This window comes from Perna viridis, chromosome 9, assembly GCF_037379345.1.
Source record: "Perna viridis isolate PV_CMFRI_1.1 ecotype Kerala chromosome 9, ASM3737934v1, whole genome shotgun sequence".
Classification (NCBI taxonomy): Eukaryota; Metazoa; Mollusca; class Bivalvia; order Mytilida; family Mytilidae; genus Perna; species Perna viridis.
The window spans coordinates 18,777,372-18,796,040 of NC_142453.1; the positions used below are offsets into that span (position 1 = coordinate 18,777,372).

Genomic DNA, 18,669 nt, shown 5'->3' on the forward strand with positions numbered 1-18,669 from the left:
TTATTTAGATATTAATCGGTCTGGCAGAAAGTTTCAAGTGGCAAACGAATAATAATTGGAATAAATCCATAACTTTCAATTAAGGTAATTGTTTTGGCATTCTAAGTAAAGTATTCTCGAGTTCTGACAAAGTGGTTTCAGAAAGCCAATAGTTACTTATTGTGCAACTGCATCAATCCCCAAAAGAACTTTATTGTTTGTTTGAGTGAGACACACAACGAACGTTATGGGTGCTTAGGACGGGACAAAAAAGCAAGTATTTATGCATAGAAAATAGATTCATCTCACAAAGGACATATGGCTTACTTATTAGGTACGATTGGAATCGTTTCAGTGATTTATGACGATTTTAATATTATCGCAGAGTAAATTATCGGAATAATATTGCAGGACATTATATACGTCGTAAAATATCGTCTGCTTGTTGATGGATTCAGCAAACTGAAGGAAGTTTCTTCAAAGGAAAATCGCCTATGTATTGAACACAAATTATCAAATAGAGCTACAGGCGTAGGAAATAAGGCATGTTTTGGATAACAGTTGCAGTAATTCTTGTCTCCGCAAATGCAGCAATTCCTGTAAAAAACGATGACTGCAAGTACGAGTTTGACATGGAAAATAATTTAATTCTAGTTTCATGTTCTAAAAATGTTTCATTAACAATAAAGGAAAAGGAAGGATCAATAAGCCTTATTCAAGATCCTGATGACAAATTATGGTTCGAAAGTCGTGGCCCAAGTAAAGACATATCTGACCGATTTAGCAGCAAGTCGACGAAGAAATTAAAAGACGCGGCTAGACTACTTAAGCGTATGAAATCTAACATGGGAACGCGCATGGAAAATTTGGAAAACATAACTTCATCTTTGGCATCCGGAGACAACTGCCTTCGGAATGATTTAGATAATATCAAACAATACCCACCAACGTCACCCCTCATGCGAGAGGCGATGGTTGCGGCCTTACAGAATCAGTATACATATCTGCATTACGCGATGCTTGCTTTAAACGCTGAGATGAAAGAAATGGTTGAAATGATCACGTCAATAGCTACGTCATCACAAAAGGCAGTTCGGAGTCAACTGGCCATGAATGACCAAGTTCAAGAAGACTTTTTACTTATATTGGCTAGCCTCGCTAAGGCAAACGTGACAAAGATTGAAAGGAAAACAGGTAATGTGTTTGTAAAGAACTAATGCCCTACCAACAAAGATTAGGTATAGAGATTCTTAGTTTTTGTGATTTGAATGCTAATCCGTCCACGAGTCATATATCAGGCTAGGATTTTAAAGATTTTTTTAACGAGTAACATATTAGCATGTTGAGTGTTTGAATTTACGATTAGTTTTTCGCATAAAAAAGAACAACGCATAGAAAGTATTTGGCATTTCATTTCATTTCTAATTAAAGATTGTTCAGCTAAACTTCTCTAATATCTTTAAAATATACATTTTTTGTTTGTCCATTTGGCTCTATATTTAATGAAATATTCTACTTTCATGTTTGTTACTTATTTTCTACTTTGTACAGTCCAGATGTCTTGACAACCAATTGAATAGCAAAAATGTGTCCATCGATGGGCATTCGAATAGTGATACAACACCTAAAAAATAAGCTTGACCTTTTGACGTTTTTAACGCGTCTGACCGAGTGACTGACAGCTTTGTAGCCATTTATCTTTGCTTTCGTAGAAAGTGTCCGGCCTGACAAAAATTTAAGAATGTCTGCCCTTATGTCCTCAACACAAAATACGAGTTTTGAAAGGTCTGACGTACTATGTCTAGATACGATATTAATTCTCCATAACCATCTATTACTAACTATCGTCCTTGTTGCACTAATCTTCTTTAAGTGGAGCATTGTTTCACCCATCGTTATTTGATGTTTTATGTCTTTTTTTGTGCTGGTTTTCCCACTTCTGTTATAAAAGAGAGTTACATAATTTCTTGAGCAATTAGTGTCATCTTTCAGTTAAGATTGCGTAGATTTCTATATTTCAAACACATGGGATCTGCTGCTTGTTTGTTACAAACAGCTGCTATCGTAAATTATTTTGATTTACTCAGTTTACTTGTGTTGTGAACATTGCGATGACATTGTTTATTTCTATTATCAATCACTGAATCGTTTTAAAAGACTCGTAAATTAATCGCAAGGTAAATATTAATTTTCTCGAGATCTAAGAGTCTGAAAATTAACGATAATTTGTAAACTTTTCCCGCCCTTGTTAAATGGTTCGTGAATTAGAAACAGTTTACTATGATAATAAATTACACTTACATTTTATGATGGCGATAATTAATTTGCATATATTGAAGAAATAGATATTATTAGGAAATTTATTCAAATATCATGTCATAAGTCTACATGTAAAACTATAAAAAAAAAAGATAGCTGACGCAGTAAAATTTGGTTTCTTTTTACTTGTAATTTGCGACAGTAACACATGGCACGCGATTTCAATTTTCGATACAATTTTTTTTTCGAACGCCACTAAGTTAGTATTTGGCCATTCGAGAAACAGAATTGCGATCAGGTGACTTGCGTTTCGATGGAAGAGGGTCTGTAAGGGCAAAGGGTAAAAAGTGAAACTATACCGACTGCGTCTGAAAAATAGCATTGTGCTAAAATCCCTTTGTTAAGGTCTCAAGTTAAGATAAAAAAAACTTTAACCGAGGAATTAAATCAAATATCACCGAACAAGAATATGAATTTAATTATTGGAAAGGATTTGTATTTATCAAAAATATATATCCCCCCCTCCTCTTCGACATCAGATCTTTGCAAGAAGCAAATAAACATACAATTATTTAGGTTTAAGGTTTTTTTTTTTTTTAATTTTTGAAATCTAAATCATGGTGTGTCTTTTGGCACGCTCATTTTATGCCTTTCTATTCCAGACTTTTGCCCACAGGAGCTCGTTTCAATCTCCGGTAACAATGTAGAGATTCCAGTTGGTATTGCCCAGGGTAGCATTTCAGTTGACCCAATACCTGGAGGACAGATATGGGTGACATACGGCTATAGCGATATTAATGAAATATACCAATACAAGTCAATAGACATGCTCAAGTATGATGCAGACAAAGAAACGTTTCGTCTTCCTTTCTTCTGCGAAGGCACAGGGCACGTTGTGTACAAAAATGCTCTGTTCTGTCAAAAGGCCATGAGTAATAAAATTGTAAAGTACAATCTCTTGCAGAAGAAATGGGAGAAGGAGCTATCCTTAGAGCATGCTGGATTCCATAATAAGTACCCGTACCAGAGCGGAAAATTTACAGATGTTGATTTTGCCGTTGACGAAAAAGGATTGTGGGTAATTCATGCAACTTCCTATTCCAATGGTAATATTGTTATTGTAAAACTAAATGACGAGACTCTGGAAATTACGGAAACGTGGGTAACAAACATCCCCAAAACAAAAGTTGGAAACGCTTTTATGATTTGCGGTATAATGTATGCGACGGATTCATACGAAAATATTCCAACTTTTATTAAGTATTCTTTTAACACGAACAATGGTGGTAGTAAAGTTTTAAGCCCTGATCAAATTATTTTTCCGAATACCATTGATGACAAATTTGCCAAAAACTACATGTTGGATTATAATCCAATAAACAAGAAGTTGTATGCATGGAATCATGGTCGCATAGAAGTTTATTCTACGTTATCAAAAATGTTTTATCCTTTAGAGGTTGGAACGAATCGAGTCAAAAGAAGAAAATCAAGAAAAAGGCGAAAGAATTGATCTTCGATGGGCCAGCACTGTAAATTATTCAGCTCATATCGTTCCTTATTGAATAAGTAGAATTGTTTTTCACAAGAGAAAGAATGATGTGCGATTGTAGATTTAATTAAAGCAAGTTGATAAATAGAACGTCAGATGCACTTAGAGAGAAATAATACAAGGAATGACAGATGGTCTTGAAGTAATCAGAACATTTTAGTATGGCTGTTGTTATGAAATGTCTCGAAGTCGGAACGGTGTAAACAACCAATTAGAATTTTACAATTATATGAATGCATTGGTTTTTTTTAACATTTGATAGTGTTACTAGTAGATTTGGTTACAAATGATGAATATTGCATTAGGCTTTAGATTTTTCGAAATATTTATGTATTATTTTGTAGTTAGATTTTCAATCTTAAAACATCTAAATGTTATTTTTGTATTGAGAAAAGGAATTTTAAAGGACATATTTCCCGTAACACTTATAAACTATTTACATCACAAAAGTTAGTGAACAAACTCGAATATCCACATTTCCATCGGACATGCATGTACCATGTCAGAACTGTTTCAAACTTTGCTGTTTTTTCCTTGATATTGTCATTTTAATACGGCCTTTTCTTTTTGACTAATATTTATGGATATTGCCTATTGTAGATTGTATCAGTTCAATAGTATTGTTATTACCCATTAACAACTGTTTGTTTTTCTATTCGAGCATCTATACATCTCCTTCTGTTTCAGAAGAGTTCTCCGTTAACGTTGAGGTCAACTGGCGTAAAATAGAGCAGGAATTTGAATTAGTTATTTCCGAAAAATAATGGAAACATTTACATCGTTGAATCATCTGATAAGTCTTTCTTGTCCGGACACATATTTCTACCTTCTATGACAGGTCTAATCAACATGTATTTCAGAATTCTGTATTACTCTAATATAACAATTAACCAGTATTTAGTAAGTATTGACGGAAATAAAAGGCGTCTAAGTGTTCGTAATGAAATATTGGGATATTTTTATTCCAAATGTACATATCGTTATTACTTTTAGCTTGAAAGCCGAACCCTAATTTTATTCTATGAGGCCTAATATTATTGAATATTTTGTCTTTGTAGATGCTTTTTGTTATTATTATCATAACTTGTCGGAGCTTTTTTTCACGATGAAATCCATCTTATTGCAATCTTTAAATGACAGTTTGCCTATTTATCTTAAATTCTGAGTTCAGTGGGAGTTCATCTATTGATTTGCCCAAATTACAGAATCACATTTGAAGACGGATAAATTTATAGAACTATAAATGCTGACGAATTGCATTGTCCATTTAACTTTTTTGCCGATTTTATTTTATTATCAAGAACACATCTACTAAATGTTAAAACTGATGTATTTAAACTTCGTTTATATTGGCTAAACAGAGTGTAGAAAATTTGGTTAGCATCCATAGGCATCATGAAATCATAATGAATGTGTTTGTTGCACTTAAGTACCATTTGTATAAGAAACAGGCATCGGGTTATACATTTTCTTTTTCAATTTTTCTTTTATACCTCAGATACATTCAATACGTCTAGATTACAACCGAAAAGTTATTTTAATTTATACTGAAGCATCCTTGACATTAATATTTGTTAACTGCTTATATAAGAAACGAAGTGCTGTAAATTTTACCACCATTTTCCATAGTGCATTTGATCTAAATGTGACCTATCGAAATGCAAACTTCATAAACACTTTGTTGGTTGTTTTTATTTCCTTCATGTGTCACACTTAATACACATTTTGCCTGATCATTACACAGAGAAGTACTTAAACAATAACTTATTATACCGATTAATACGTTAATAGTAGAAATAACTAGACCTATTGAAATATGCAACTCGTATACATTGGTTCGTAGTTTGCAATGCTTATGTTCTCATCGTTGTGAAATAGTGTTTACCTACGAAAATTTCGTTTTAATTTGGAAACAAAACAATGTCTGTGATTATGAACATACGGTTTTTATGTTCTTTATTAGCATTTGTTTTCACTTTTAAAATTAAACATCTTTGAAGAAAAATGTAGTTTGATAACTATATGTTTGTGTTTATTTATTTATTTTTTTTTTTTTTTTTGGTGTTGAAAGATATCGACTGTCTTGAGAAGTAAAACAATATCATGTAATAAAGTCCAAACACTTGAGAGGAAGTAGCAACTTCCATAATTGACACCAAAAACCTATAACTTATCTATCAGCAAGAACCATAACTAATAGTCATTGTATTTTTCTGTTCGATAGGTGTTATTCAATTTGAATTCTTAACACTGTAGGACGTCCGCCACTTTTTGTGGTGGTGCCTTAAAAGTAAAGAACAAACTCTTTGGAATAAAATAGATATCGAAGCCATTTTGTTTTACCTTCCTTAACTTGTGATTTGCTCCCAAGAAGAATTTCGAAACCAGAGAAAAAAATAGTTCGTTTAAACTAAATGGTTGCAAGATGCAATATCTACAGTCACAGTACTTACATTAAGACGGAACTTTTAATATAGATGAGATGTCATACTTAATATTTGGTACCATGATAGGAATTATTTGTATGTATGATGCATAAGGAAGACATGAAATGTTCCAACTATATTTTTGTCAACTATATGATTTGCGCGGTTCATAGGTATTATGATGTTGTGTTTATCACCCAACAACATTTGACACGCGGTAGTTTTGACCTGAAATAAATAAAAAAATAAAAGAACCATTCTAATTTATAGAAGCTCATCTTAATCTGTTACGATGTCGATTTTTATACAGTGTTGATACATTATGTATGATTTATTCTAAAAAGTATAAAAAATTCATTTATTATGTTGAGGACAATTAAACATTTGTATGACATAATTTCCTTCGTATGGAGTTTTCATATCACAACTCATACGTTACGCTGGAGCTTGCCGTAACAACACAATACTTTTTGTATCGAGCTAGACCACTAACAAATAGGCTTCTGAAACAGGGTTATGTTGTTGCAAGAGTAAAATCATCACTACAGAAGTTTTATGGTTGTCATCATGAACTCGTGGATCGTTACGGTGTCTACATCTGCACCACAAAATCGGAAAAAATAGTTTTCCTTTCCTCTTTCGTCTACTCCGAACTTCACTTTTTATGAACAACTCGGCGGGTGGTTCTAGAAAAGCAGAGGACGCTTACCTTATTGATGCACCTGGTTCATGCTTCCAGTTCTTAGTGGAGTCCGAGTTGCTCATTTACTTTTGTTACTTTGTATGTATTATTTTAGTTATTTCGTGTTCTTTTGTTGTGTTCGTCTGTTTTCCATGTCCGGTTTTCTGGTACATTATTTTGATTTTCGCTAGAATCTTTGTTCTCTTGATTAACTTCTAACATTAGCATAAATTTTAGTTTGATTTAGAAAAAAGCATTACAAAATAGCATCGTCATATACAATTACGGTAGTTTATCCTCCAGTGAAAATTTACATCCTGTCTTACATCCTGTTACCTCTCGTACTAACCGCTGCAGACAGGCCTTTCGACATTCTCGGGTGTAATTCAAATCATACTCGTTTAACAATCAGTTACGTCATGTAAAAGCATTAAATATTTCCCGAGAAGGCTGGCTGCAGCGTTTAAAGTGGACTTCGAACGTTGAACTCACCTTGGCCTGTGACATGGATATTCAAAGACAACCCAGAGTCACCAACAGTGACATGATGTATATGGATAGGGCTTCCATTCCGTCCATTTTTGATTATTATATCGTAGTTTCCTTTATAAACCCTGTGTGATATTCTACTTCTGAATCCATATGTTGCGTGAGTATGCCAACGATTCTCATAAACTCTACCAGCTGCATTCATCTACAGTTTTGGTATTGCTATACTGTTATACTGTTCATTAAAACCATCTAAAATTTCCCTTATTTTTTCAGGTTATAATCAACATACATATTATGGAAAAAGAGTTAAAAAGTATAAATACGTTATTGTCAATCTAAACATACCATTTGTTTTTCTCACTATAAACATTCTTTTTCATTATCGTTCTATCAAACTTACAATAAAACCTAGCAATATAATCAAAAGCAGAAAATAATAATAATTACCGCGAAGTTGCCTCCAGATGCCAATGAAGAATCAAAAGATGACGCCTCTCCATCCCATACGCCATCAAAACAGATTCCTTTCACTTCCTGTCTTGAATACAGGAACGTCATGATATCATCAAGTATACTAGCGCGAACATTGACATTATTGTTATGAATAGAAATACTTGACACCCACAGAGGATATCCAACTTCAGCAAGTTTGTCTAGTCGGTACTAAAAAGGGAAAGAATAAAATACTGTAAAGAAAACTGTTCAAGATTAACATGCCAATCCCCACCATGTTCCTACAAAAAATACCAGATACGACATGGCTTAAACTAATTGAAAATGTAGATGACGTTTACCTATTCGGTATATCTTACTTTTGATGGGCGTGTTATGGCGACCTGATTTGAACATTTACGTTTATATTCTCTGTGTGTTATATTCTTGTTTAGTAGTATTCTTTTCTGTTTGTTTTAGTGTCTGTCTACATGGATATGTCTTCTATCACGGCTATTGAAATTTGATCACTTATTGACTGTAATCCTGCACTTTTCTGTACGAAACTTAGGCAACTTAAAACAGATCTAACGCAAGCAAAGAATAACTAACTCACTTAGAGTGACTTACGAAATTAAAGAAAACGGTGTCCGTTATATGTAATAATGAAAAAGGTTTCTTTTTAGCACAAAATAATCCTTACATGTACGTTATCACCATGACAATAAATTAGAATGAATGTTAGAATCGAATAGGTTAAGGGTACAATCTAATATTCTAAGTATTGCATTAACGAGTACCAATGACCTTCCAAAATATTTTGCAAATAAACGCAGAGAAGCAAAATGAAATATCTTGTTTCCCAAGAATTGTATGCTTCGGTATTTATCTAATGGATACAGTAATCATTGTGTTCCTTTAATTCTATAGCACCAGCAGGACTTCAGTATATCGTGAGTTTACAGAGACGCATTGTCATCTATTTCAACGCATGGATTATCAAATTTAATCATTATGTCTTGTATTTAATTAAAAAGGAAACATTACAAGACAGCTTCTTTATAAAAGGCTTATCAGAGATATAAGCAAAATGACATTTCTTTCGGGGAACAATCAATTAAAATACTGCAAACGTCATAATAAATTCGAATTACGACGAATTATATATTTTAGTTTTAACCGATACGCATTACCAACCTTTTGAAAGGAAATGCAAATCAATACTTATAGCATTACACCAAGAACTAAGAAGAATTACATTGGTTCTTCCTTTGAAAAAAAGTTACTCAGTGTGGATATTAAGTATTAAGTTTCTGTACCTTTAAAACATCCATGTCAACGTCACTTGTATTAAAAACTGCAATGATGCCAAGTCCGTCAACAGGAACCTTAGTGGCTCTGAATCTCTTCGCCATATTTCTGTATGCCTAAAATGAAAATGTTTCAGATATATGAAAATAAATACTACTAAAAATTTTATAAAGAAATTCTAATACCAAAGATACTTAGTATGCAGGCAACAAGTTTTGCCCAATACCAGACCTTGTTAGAATTACTGATAGTTGAAAAACTAACCAAATTTATATGACATGACATCATTTTTATATTGGCTAACTAGACCATCCTGTTTTGGCATCTTTTTGTACAATGGAATGTTTTGTAAAGTATTTGTGGAATTCATAAAAAAACAACAAAATTTTAAAAGCATAAAATTAAATCATATATACCACTTTTCATATTAATATAATTAATTTGCAGAATTAATAATGACATGCATGTGTCACATATAAGACTAAGTATGACAACATGCGAAATTTGTATGCTTCATGTCGGTGTAAGGAGTATTTAGCTTTTTTATTCTACTTACTGTTGTGTGTAAACTACTACTGAACACATCTTCTTCGTCAAGAAGAAGTCTTTCCGTGCGGAAGGCTTCGTTAGCAAGCCTAAATAGCTCTATTGATATATTTGGTGACTGTGTTATACGTTCAAAGAAATCGTCTTTTAGCATGTCTCGATACACATCTAAATTCTCAAATCTAGAAGAACAAAATGAAAAAGAAACTTCCGTTATAAATTCTGATTTTTTATTTTATTACACAAAAAATAAACGGAAAACAAACACTCAATGGACAAATTTTGATAAAATGTATGCAAATACGAAAATAATCAGTTAAACATAATGTTGTCTTATCCCTACCTAAATTTGATCAAACTAGAAAATGAGTAGAACTGCAAATCACACATTGAATAAAAACTAAATCTAAAAGTATATGGCAAAACAACGGTAACAAATTGTTGTATTTCAACATCATAATGTTACACTGTCAGAACTGCTTTTTAGCTGACAGGAATGTGATGAAGGTTTGATGGCCAGCATTTTAATTTGCAAAGCCAAATTAAAAGGTAATTGAGATAAAAAAAAAAGAAGCGAAGATGGGCAAATTATTTGTGTGGTAGAAGAAACCATATTGCTTTCTGGTAAACGGAGCAAAACGACGGACACAATAATTAGCGAACTGTTCTATTTCTGATTAGTTAGGGTACAGTAAAACAAACAATTACTTCATTAGATACCTAAAAAACAGTGGCGTATCATGGAATTTTGATACAGGAGTCCCTGGCTATTATTATCACATTTTCAAAAAATATGCATTTTCTTAATGAACCAATCCCCCAAACCGCTAGATTAGCCACATATTTGATAGTGCAGGTATTAGAGAACTGAACTGTTAATATTTATGACATTTTTTTTTATAAATACTTGTGTTTACAATTAGTATAAAAGGAAGAAGTATTAGGTTATATATACCTTCCACCTATTTCCTCTGCAGTTTGATTAATTCTTTCTTGTATTGACGCTCTAAAATCACGAACAGAAATTTGCGTCAGCCATTCTGGATTTTCCTCCCTTAGAGCAGAAAATAAACCACTTCCCCAGGTTTTCTTACTGAAAAGGAAAACGATAAAGTTTGAAAACAGTAACATACTGTTATTAGTAATACGGTTAACTATTAAAACTTTTGTAATAATTTTATATTTGTTAAATATGTTTGATACACCACTGTTTAGCACCGTACCTTAATGAGCTAGCTCATGACCTTATGGTAATGGAAACTTGTTAAAACGAATATTTTCGGGGATGAAATAATGTTTTGTGTGTGCTTGGCAAAATGATACCCACATTTACTTGGTTAACAAGAGATGCTTGTTTCATGTCTGGTCTTTGTCCCTGGATTACATTCTTTTGATCACCGCTATAACCTTGGTTCCTTGATTACTCTTTCAACTCACTTGTATTTGTGTAAACAAAATTGTACATGTCTATACAGTCCTTATTTGACTAAATGTTTATGCTTCAATTCATGGTGGCGTATGCTTTTCCACCAATTATTAAACCATTATAATTAATAAAACACTTCAATGTAAAAATTAAATATTGGTCTGTTAGAAAAAACAAAAACAAAACACACAAAAAAAACAAAAAAAAAACGGACAGGAATTATTTATCATATCTCAAAAAAATTGAAGATACTGTTCAAATACATTTCGTAACGCCATAAAACAACTTTTACTGTGTTCATTTCCTTGGGTCTGAAATATATTTTGACTGGTTATAGTGGAAAAAAGTTTGGCTTGAAATTTTCCCTTTCTAATTTTCTATTGCAGAACGCAAACACATTTTAGGTGTTAATGTATCCAGTGACCAACTTTCTTTTATACTCATATTCTAGAATACAGTTTCTAAAAGATTTTCTAATTTAAAAAAAATGGGATTAAGAAATGTACAAGTTTCTGCCTGATTATAAGATAAAATTGTACTGATTAATATTGTATGCACTCACTCCGTTGATGCCATGTGTTGAAGTAAGTCTTTGAGATCACGTGTGTTATTTGACAATGACCCCTATATTAGAAAGTAAAAAGAAGTTTCAAGTCAAGGAAATCGTTAAACATCTTATTGGTTAAAGGTACACAAGAAACATTAAGCAAAAGTCAAACGAATCAACCCCGTCTGGTACAATGTTTAAGACACTTAAATGTTAAACACGAAACGGAAGTTTTTCTTGTTTACAGCAATGTTATGAACCAAAACATAATGGATTTAAATATATATTCTTAAAAAACGCCTCATTCAATTTGTCGTTACCATAAAACTGACCATTGTAGCCATGCTTTTTCCTAAATGTTACAAAAACCATGCATGCCGCATATAATTTTACTGAAAGCAGTTTAAAATTGACCATGTCGATGATTTGTTGTAATTTCTATTTTTTGAATATCCCGTGGTCCTTATTTAAAAGATAAAGAGTGAATACTTTCTTAGAGGATCTAATGCTGTAAATACTTTATTTAGAAGGTATGTTCACGAGATATGATATGATTAAAAATTCACAGCGCCTTGATTTGGTTATACATACATCCATGGGTTCCATTCCACTCCAATTCATCAGTTCATGAACCAAAGTCCATTCAAAGTTTTTGTTAACAAACTGTTTATAGCGGACATCTTCATCCTTACCAACTAGATATTCTGGCATAACCGATGAACCAAAAGCATATTGGCTCTTAGTTTGTTTAATCTGAAAATATTGAAAATTCGTACTTCACACATCAAAGTTTAGATTTAGTATCTCTAAATTCATGTTTAAGAACTGAAATCATGGTCATAGAAAAAGAAACAAAATCAATATTTTTTTCTTACAAATGGATACAGTCTTAATAAATAATTGTAAAGAATTTCCTATACTGAGCTATTTCGATTAAGGATTAACGCAGATGGAAATTGAAACAATTTAATGAATAGAAATATACATGACAAGATTAAAGGTCGCATACATTAAAATTGAAAAGACATCGGTCAGGCTATGTTAAACCATCCATCAGCAAAATATCATTCATACCAAAATCTAGTAATTCTTAAATTAGAGCTACACTTGTTCAGCAATCTTTTGTTCTCTAGTAAGTGGTAAGAGATCCCTTTATTCACATAAAATCAATGTAAAGGCTACAGCTCTGTTATTTTATTAAGCATATTATAGGGAGATTATCCTTCAGCTGAATATTGAGAGTACTTTTAATTCTGATTTACAAAAAACCAAAAAACAAAAACAAAAAAAAACAAAAACCAAACCAAACCAAAACAAAACAAAACACAACACAACAAAACAAAACAAAAGCATTATAGAAGTGCAATATTTAGTGTATTTTGTTGTGTTGCGTTAAAATATTCTGTATCGAGCATAATTCATAATCACGGAAAAGGGCTAAATTCTACTTGAATAAGTTCTAAAAAGCCAAGCTTTATTTTTCCTTTCATCGTGCATCCGATAAGTTTGTTGCGAAGTGTGAACTCTTCAGTATTAAATCGGACGAAACAGCAGTTAAATGGAAATACGAAACTCTTGTCTTCCATTCACACAAAAAGCAAAGGACGCTTACCCTACCGGTGCACCTTGGTCATACTCCCAGTTTTAGTGGATTCCGAGTTGCTCTTTTGCTTTTATTACTTCGTATGTATGATTTTAGTTATTTTATATTCTTTGTTGTGAATGTCTGTTTTCCATGTCTAGTCTTTTTCCCTGGATTACATTCTTTTGATTACCGCTATAACCTTTGTTTAATTGATTACTCTTAACACATTTAAATAAACCCATATACATTTGCCTTACTTAACATCCTGCAGAAATTTGATACAGTGAAACCTATCCAAACGGAAACGTTGTAAGACTGAAATTGGTTCGGATAAGACATGCTCGCTTGACCAATGTTCAGAATACAATTATAGTGATGTTAAGATACTGGGAAAAGTACAAATTATCTGGATTTGACAGGTGTCGTAAAGTTCAGAGTTCAGTTCCGGCAGGTTCAACTGCAATTGAACATATTTTTAATAGTATCAACTTATTTATACAACTACATGAGGTAGACAGCATACCTCAACATGCATGTTATGAATATCAATACATTTGTATGAGTATCGTCTACAATCGTAGTCGCTTCTATGATGTCCATATGGTCTAAATGAGAAAATAATCTACAGTGAAATCTGTCAAACGGAACCGAATTGTAGGGTTTATTTGGTTATGACAGGTTTTTGGAAAACCAAAGGTACAAAATACATTTACATTGATTTGATGAGACTTAAATACGTGATGGTTTGGACAGGTTTATAGTCTACTCAGGGTTTCACTGTATAATACTTTATTACCCGGTCTACAGTTGAACCTACACACTTTACCTTTAACAATGATTTCCATATTCTCCAAATCACTACTCTGGCTTTTTATGATAACTGAATAGACTTCGTAGAAAGAACAAGGGATGAAGCTTAAAAGTATATAATTTTGAAAGGGAAATTTAAATGGGCAATTTTGATTTGACAAAAATATGCTATAAATAGGTATCGACAGAGTAGTTACTGTGAAAATATGGACATGTGGTTACCTCACTAGTGGACACAAATCTATAACTACCACCCTAACTATGCAAATATGTCCTGCTTTACTACGAGGAGAATCGTACCTCAACATACATATTGCTGATATCAATGCAGTAATTTCCATGATATTGGCTACAGTAGTAGTCACTATTATGATGTGGAATAGGGCTAAAATAAAACCAAACTCAATGAAAGATTTTTGTTTGTTAACTAGCTTTAAAATGGTTAGGAAGTGCTATGAATGCTTGTCTCTTTTCTTGATAAAGCATTATTTAGCAAGCAAGGAATGCCTTTAGTATTGATATATGCATATTGTTATCTCGAAAAGTATCAGTAAAGGATCTTCATATCTTTTATGTCGTGTAGATTTTAAGGGCTTTAACATTGTATTCGATCTTCAATTAATGTTCGAGCGTTTTTGTCGTGTTTCATTTTTTCGTATTTTGTGTCGAGCCTTTGCATGCCTCAATGCATATGATTGTAAGCCATCGCAAATCAGGTTACTCTTATAACCAGTTCAAAAATTATAATATTTCTAAATAAGGATTTATCAAAGTCGCTCACAATCCTTTGAAGAAGACTCGTAAACAAGTGCAAAGCAAAACATAACAAAAGATTCTGAATGGCATTCAGACATGATCTTTCCCACGCCACACAGGCAAATGTGCCACACATGAGAGTCATATGGCTTGCATCATATGATTATCATATAAATCGAGCACCATATGATAATCATACTTTTCTGTATACATATGATTATCATATGTTTTTAAGCCAAAATTACCATATTAGAATGTTCAATATCATATGATTGTCATATGATTACCATATGATTATCATATGAATCTAGCACCATATAGTATCATATGTGGCACATTTGGCTGTGTATGCATTGTTGGTATGGTTTGATTATTTTCTTCTCCATTTAAGTAGTAATCTTTATAAAAATCAGAGAAAAGGTGATAAATGCACGTCAAAAACCCTACCAAATTCAGTTTTCTTCCGTGTTCACAAACTGTGACAGATCACATAACCAGTCTTTGTTTTTTTATCTGGGGTTTGCGCTTTTGAGATAAAATTGTACATGAAATTAGCACTTTGCAAGACTTATTGTTCTTGATTTGGTTTGATTTAGTTGATTTTAGTGGGAGATTGAAGTGTAGTTTTCTCAAAAGTACCGATCTACGTACAGAAAAGACTATTGTCATTTAAAAATATAGTATATGTTGACTAAAAACACATCGTCTGATCCATTGGTTCTACACCATGAATCACCTTACCATAGGCAGTGTCTGAAGTTTATATGTACTGGTACTTACATAGGTGTTTTCTTGGCGATTTAACAATATTGAAAAATAAAGTAAGCTATGGTAATGCATTTTCTAGTTCATATAGGTACCAGTTAATGAACGTATGAACGTAATGCTCACATCAGAGTAAGAGTAGCTTTACGAAGTCTGTCTATTTCAGAATTAGCTGTGGTTCGCCAATTTGCATCATTTGGCATTCGAATAAGTGATGCACTGTCAATCAGATAGTCGACATCATGGTCTGGTATTTCTACGGAGACACTAAATGTCCCGTGGACACCTAGAATAAAAAAAAAGGAACTACACATTATTACCCTATCATAGATATGAACATGTAAAAAATACAAGTATTATATAAATCCGTATCATCTGAACATTTTAAAAACACCCGCGTCATCAACAATGAAAATATTTCAAAAGTGCGTGAAAGTTAAAAACAATGACGTGAGGGAAAAAGTCCTTACAGAACAGACAATTGTCAGTTAAAATTATTGTGGTTTGAAGTGTTTGATTTTAATATTTCAACCGACTTGAAAAAGGCAGAACCACATGTACCTACTTAATATACCCCCTTGGCCATGGTCTCAAATAATTTTGTTTTTAGACGCATTCTGTAGTCGAACACAATAGATACTGTAATCGTATAAATTTTCGCGTTGTACTACTTTTCGCTGCTTTCATGGTGGACAGAAAACTGCGAAAAATAGTATCTGCAAAATTGATTTTTTGCACTATATAACGTTTATCATTTCTTGAAACTGCAAAAATGACAACTGCAAATATTTTCATTTGACAAAATCCCCGGAAAGTAGCAAATGCTAGAATAAATACGTTTTGAGCTGTTAACCTTCTAACAACGGGGATTGGGAAAATCTTTCGGATAAATAAAAAATAAAGTTTACCATGCAAAAAGACAAAAAATATACTTCATTCCTGCTGTCCTTTGTCTACATAATTTGCCGTTTATCTGTCTAACACAATCTTAAATATGCACATTGTTTCTCTATTTCCTCAATGTTTAAAGTCATAAACTTTCCATATTGTCACCATTTCATGAATATCATTTATTTATCAACGAAATATGCGTGTATATGTAGTGAATTGTATTCGATTTGAAACACACCTACTACATTGACAATATTAATTTGCAATGGTTATCTATACAATTTTATTTTTAGTGTCTGTTGTACAGTTCTTTTGTTCTGGATGATAATTGTTCTTCGTATATTACCCTTATGGTGTTCCTAACGTTTCTTTTCAAAGGCAAAACCCATTTTGTGACTTTGATATTGCAAATGTTTTTTTTCAAATCCCTGATCACTTGTGTATTTATTTCAGTTGTTTTGCATATAAATTTTGCAAGCATATTATCTTCAGTATTTGCGTTTAGATATCTCACTCTCCACTACTTTTTCATTACCATTACACAAAAATTGTATGTATACCCACCGGCAGGGATATAAACATCTCCGCCAACTTCTGTCCAGTCAAAAGCGACACGTTGTCTCGGCATATCCACAAACCTCTCTTTTATGGAGTTCCCTATTCAAATAAATATCAATTTGATATTACATATACACTGAAGGAAGTCTAACGAAATAAACTAAAGAATGAATAAGCCGACCGAAATCCACTGAAATTTGAGGAAGTATGGGCCAGGGGCAATGGTAGGGGAAAACGTCCAAAAAACTTAGGTCATGATGCGGACCAGTAAAATATTATATAAGTTTTGTTGGAACTGATACAAATTTATGCGACCACAATACTTGTGTTATAGATGGTGCCTTTTTTTGAGGGGGGTGGGGGGAGGCTAGCCCTTATTATAGATATCACATTTCTTGTTCTTATTATGACTTCGTTGTTGTTTTATATATTTATTTTCGTAGAACATACATTGCAAATGGTATTTGTTTGATTAATGATATGAATTTAAGTTACATTTTTGCACTTTCAAATGAAGGCGGTAGATTGTTAATATCATTGCTGAATTGAGATATATGATATAATTTCAACTGTTAAGAAAAATAACATGAAGTGGAAAAAGGAAAGGGCTGCCCTCTGAACAATTTGGTAAAAATATCAACTTCGAGAATGAAATTAGTATGATAATAGGCATTTATTTAAATATTTCTCGGTAATATTTTAGATACCTCGATAAATATATGTCACATAGACATGCACATTGGCGTACATCTTGTCACGTGGATTGTTAAGGAACTTGATGTGACATTTGAATATGTAGTTTTCATTGCCGTTGGTGGTTTGCAAAGGCTGTCTAAATGCTGAGAAACTCTGATCTCTAAATATAAATCAAGGGATTTGCATGATCTGAGATAAAAAAAATATCGATTAAATAATCATTACAATGCCATGACATCTAGTTTAGATAGTTCTCTTTGTCATAGTTTCTTTTCCTCTTTCGTTCAGCCCGGGCATGACACAGCGGGTGTTTCTAGAACTGCAGATGGCACTTACCCTATCGATGCACCTGGACCATGCTCCCAGTCTTGGTGGAGTCCGAGTTCCTCATTTATTTTTGTTTCATTGCGTGATTGTATTCTTTTGAATACTTTTCTAATCCTTATTCCTTTGATTAATTTTTACAAATATTGCATTTCATATCTTAATGAACCATTGTTTTATTTGTATATAAAAAAATACATTTTGAAAAACTACAGACCAAAAGAGAACCAATTAGTAACTGTACCTCTGTGATACCATTACGCTCCAGAATCCTTCATAGCTATCCTGTATTCCTCTTGCCTGACAACTTATACACTCCCAAGGTAATATGGAGTTTGGGTTTTCAAAATCTCCATTTTTAAAAAGGTTTGTTGATACAGCGTTGACAAGTCCGAATAGCGACGAAAGCAACAAAACTCCGCTTACATACAAATTCATTGTCTTGAATTAAATTTTGGGTTGCAACTACCTTGTCTTATCAGTTATACTTCATGATTGATCTTTTTGAACTATTAAACATCGTAGGTTTTCTATCATTGTATGTAAGAATGATACTGGTTTTATCTATTGAAATGTAACGCGTTTACAGATCGAAAAGCTTTGTTAGTAAAATTGTCTATTTATCAGTATATATT

General features: G+C 32.6%; 2 protein-coding genes across 3 annotated transcripts; one reads left to right on the top strand and one right to left on the bottom strand.

Annotated features, from left to right (window-relative positions):
• On the top strand, nt 1–6,119 carry LOC148607188 (noelin-3-like). The gene is made up of 2 exons (XM_088546804.1): nt 1–1,173; nt 2,901–6,119. The coding sequence occupies exons 1-2, from the start codon at nt 525–527 to the stop codon at nt 3,746–3,748; spliced, it is 1,497 nt and encodes a 498-aa protein (XP_088402930.1). The 5' UTR covers nt 1–524; the 3' UTR covers nt 3,749–6,119.
• A 215-nt stretch (nt 6,120–6,334) lies between these two features.
• On the bottom strand, nt 6,335–18,515 carry LOC148607189 (uncharacterized). 2 transcript variants are annotated; one of them, XM_088546803.1, is made up of 13 exons: nt 18,279–18,515; nt 17,722–17,870; nt 17,021–17,113; nt 15,692–15,851; nt 13,758–13,839; nt 12,241–12,402; nt 11,665–11,726; nt 10,632–10,769; nt 9,687–9,858; nt 9,139–9,246; nt 7,835–8,050; nt 7,388–7,589; nt 6,335–6,441 (listed from the first exon to the last, which is right to left on the bottom strand). In XM_088546803.1, exons 1-13 carry the CDS (start codon nt 18,470–18,472, stop codon nt 6,407–6,409), a joined length of 1,773 nt encoding a protein of 590 aa, XP_088402929.1. In that variant the 5' UTR covers nt 18,473–18,515; the 3' UTR covers nt 6,335–6,406. The 2 variants fall into 2 exon arrangements, with proteins under 2 accessions (XP_088402929.1, XP_088402928.1); XM_088546802.1 differs by lacking the exon at nt 13,758–13,839 and adding an exon at nt 14,345–14,429.
• Between the last annotated feature and the right edge of the window lie 154 nt (nt 18,516–18,669).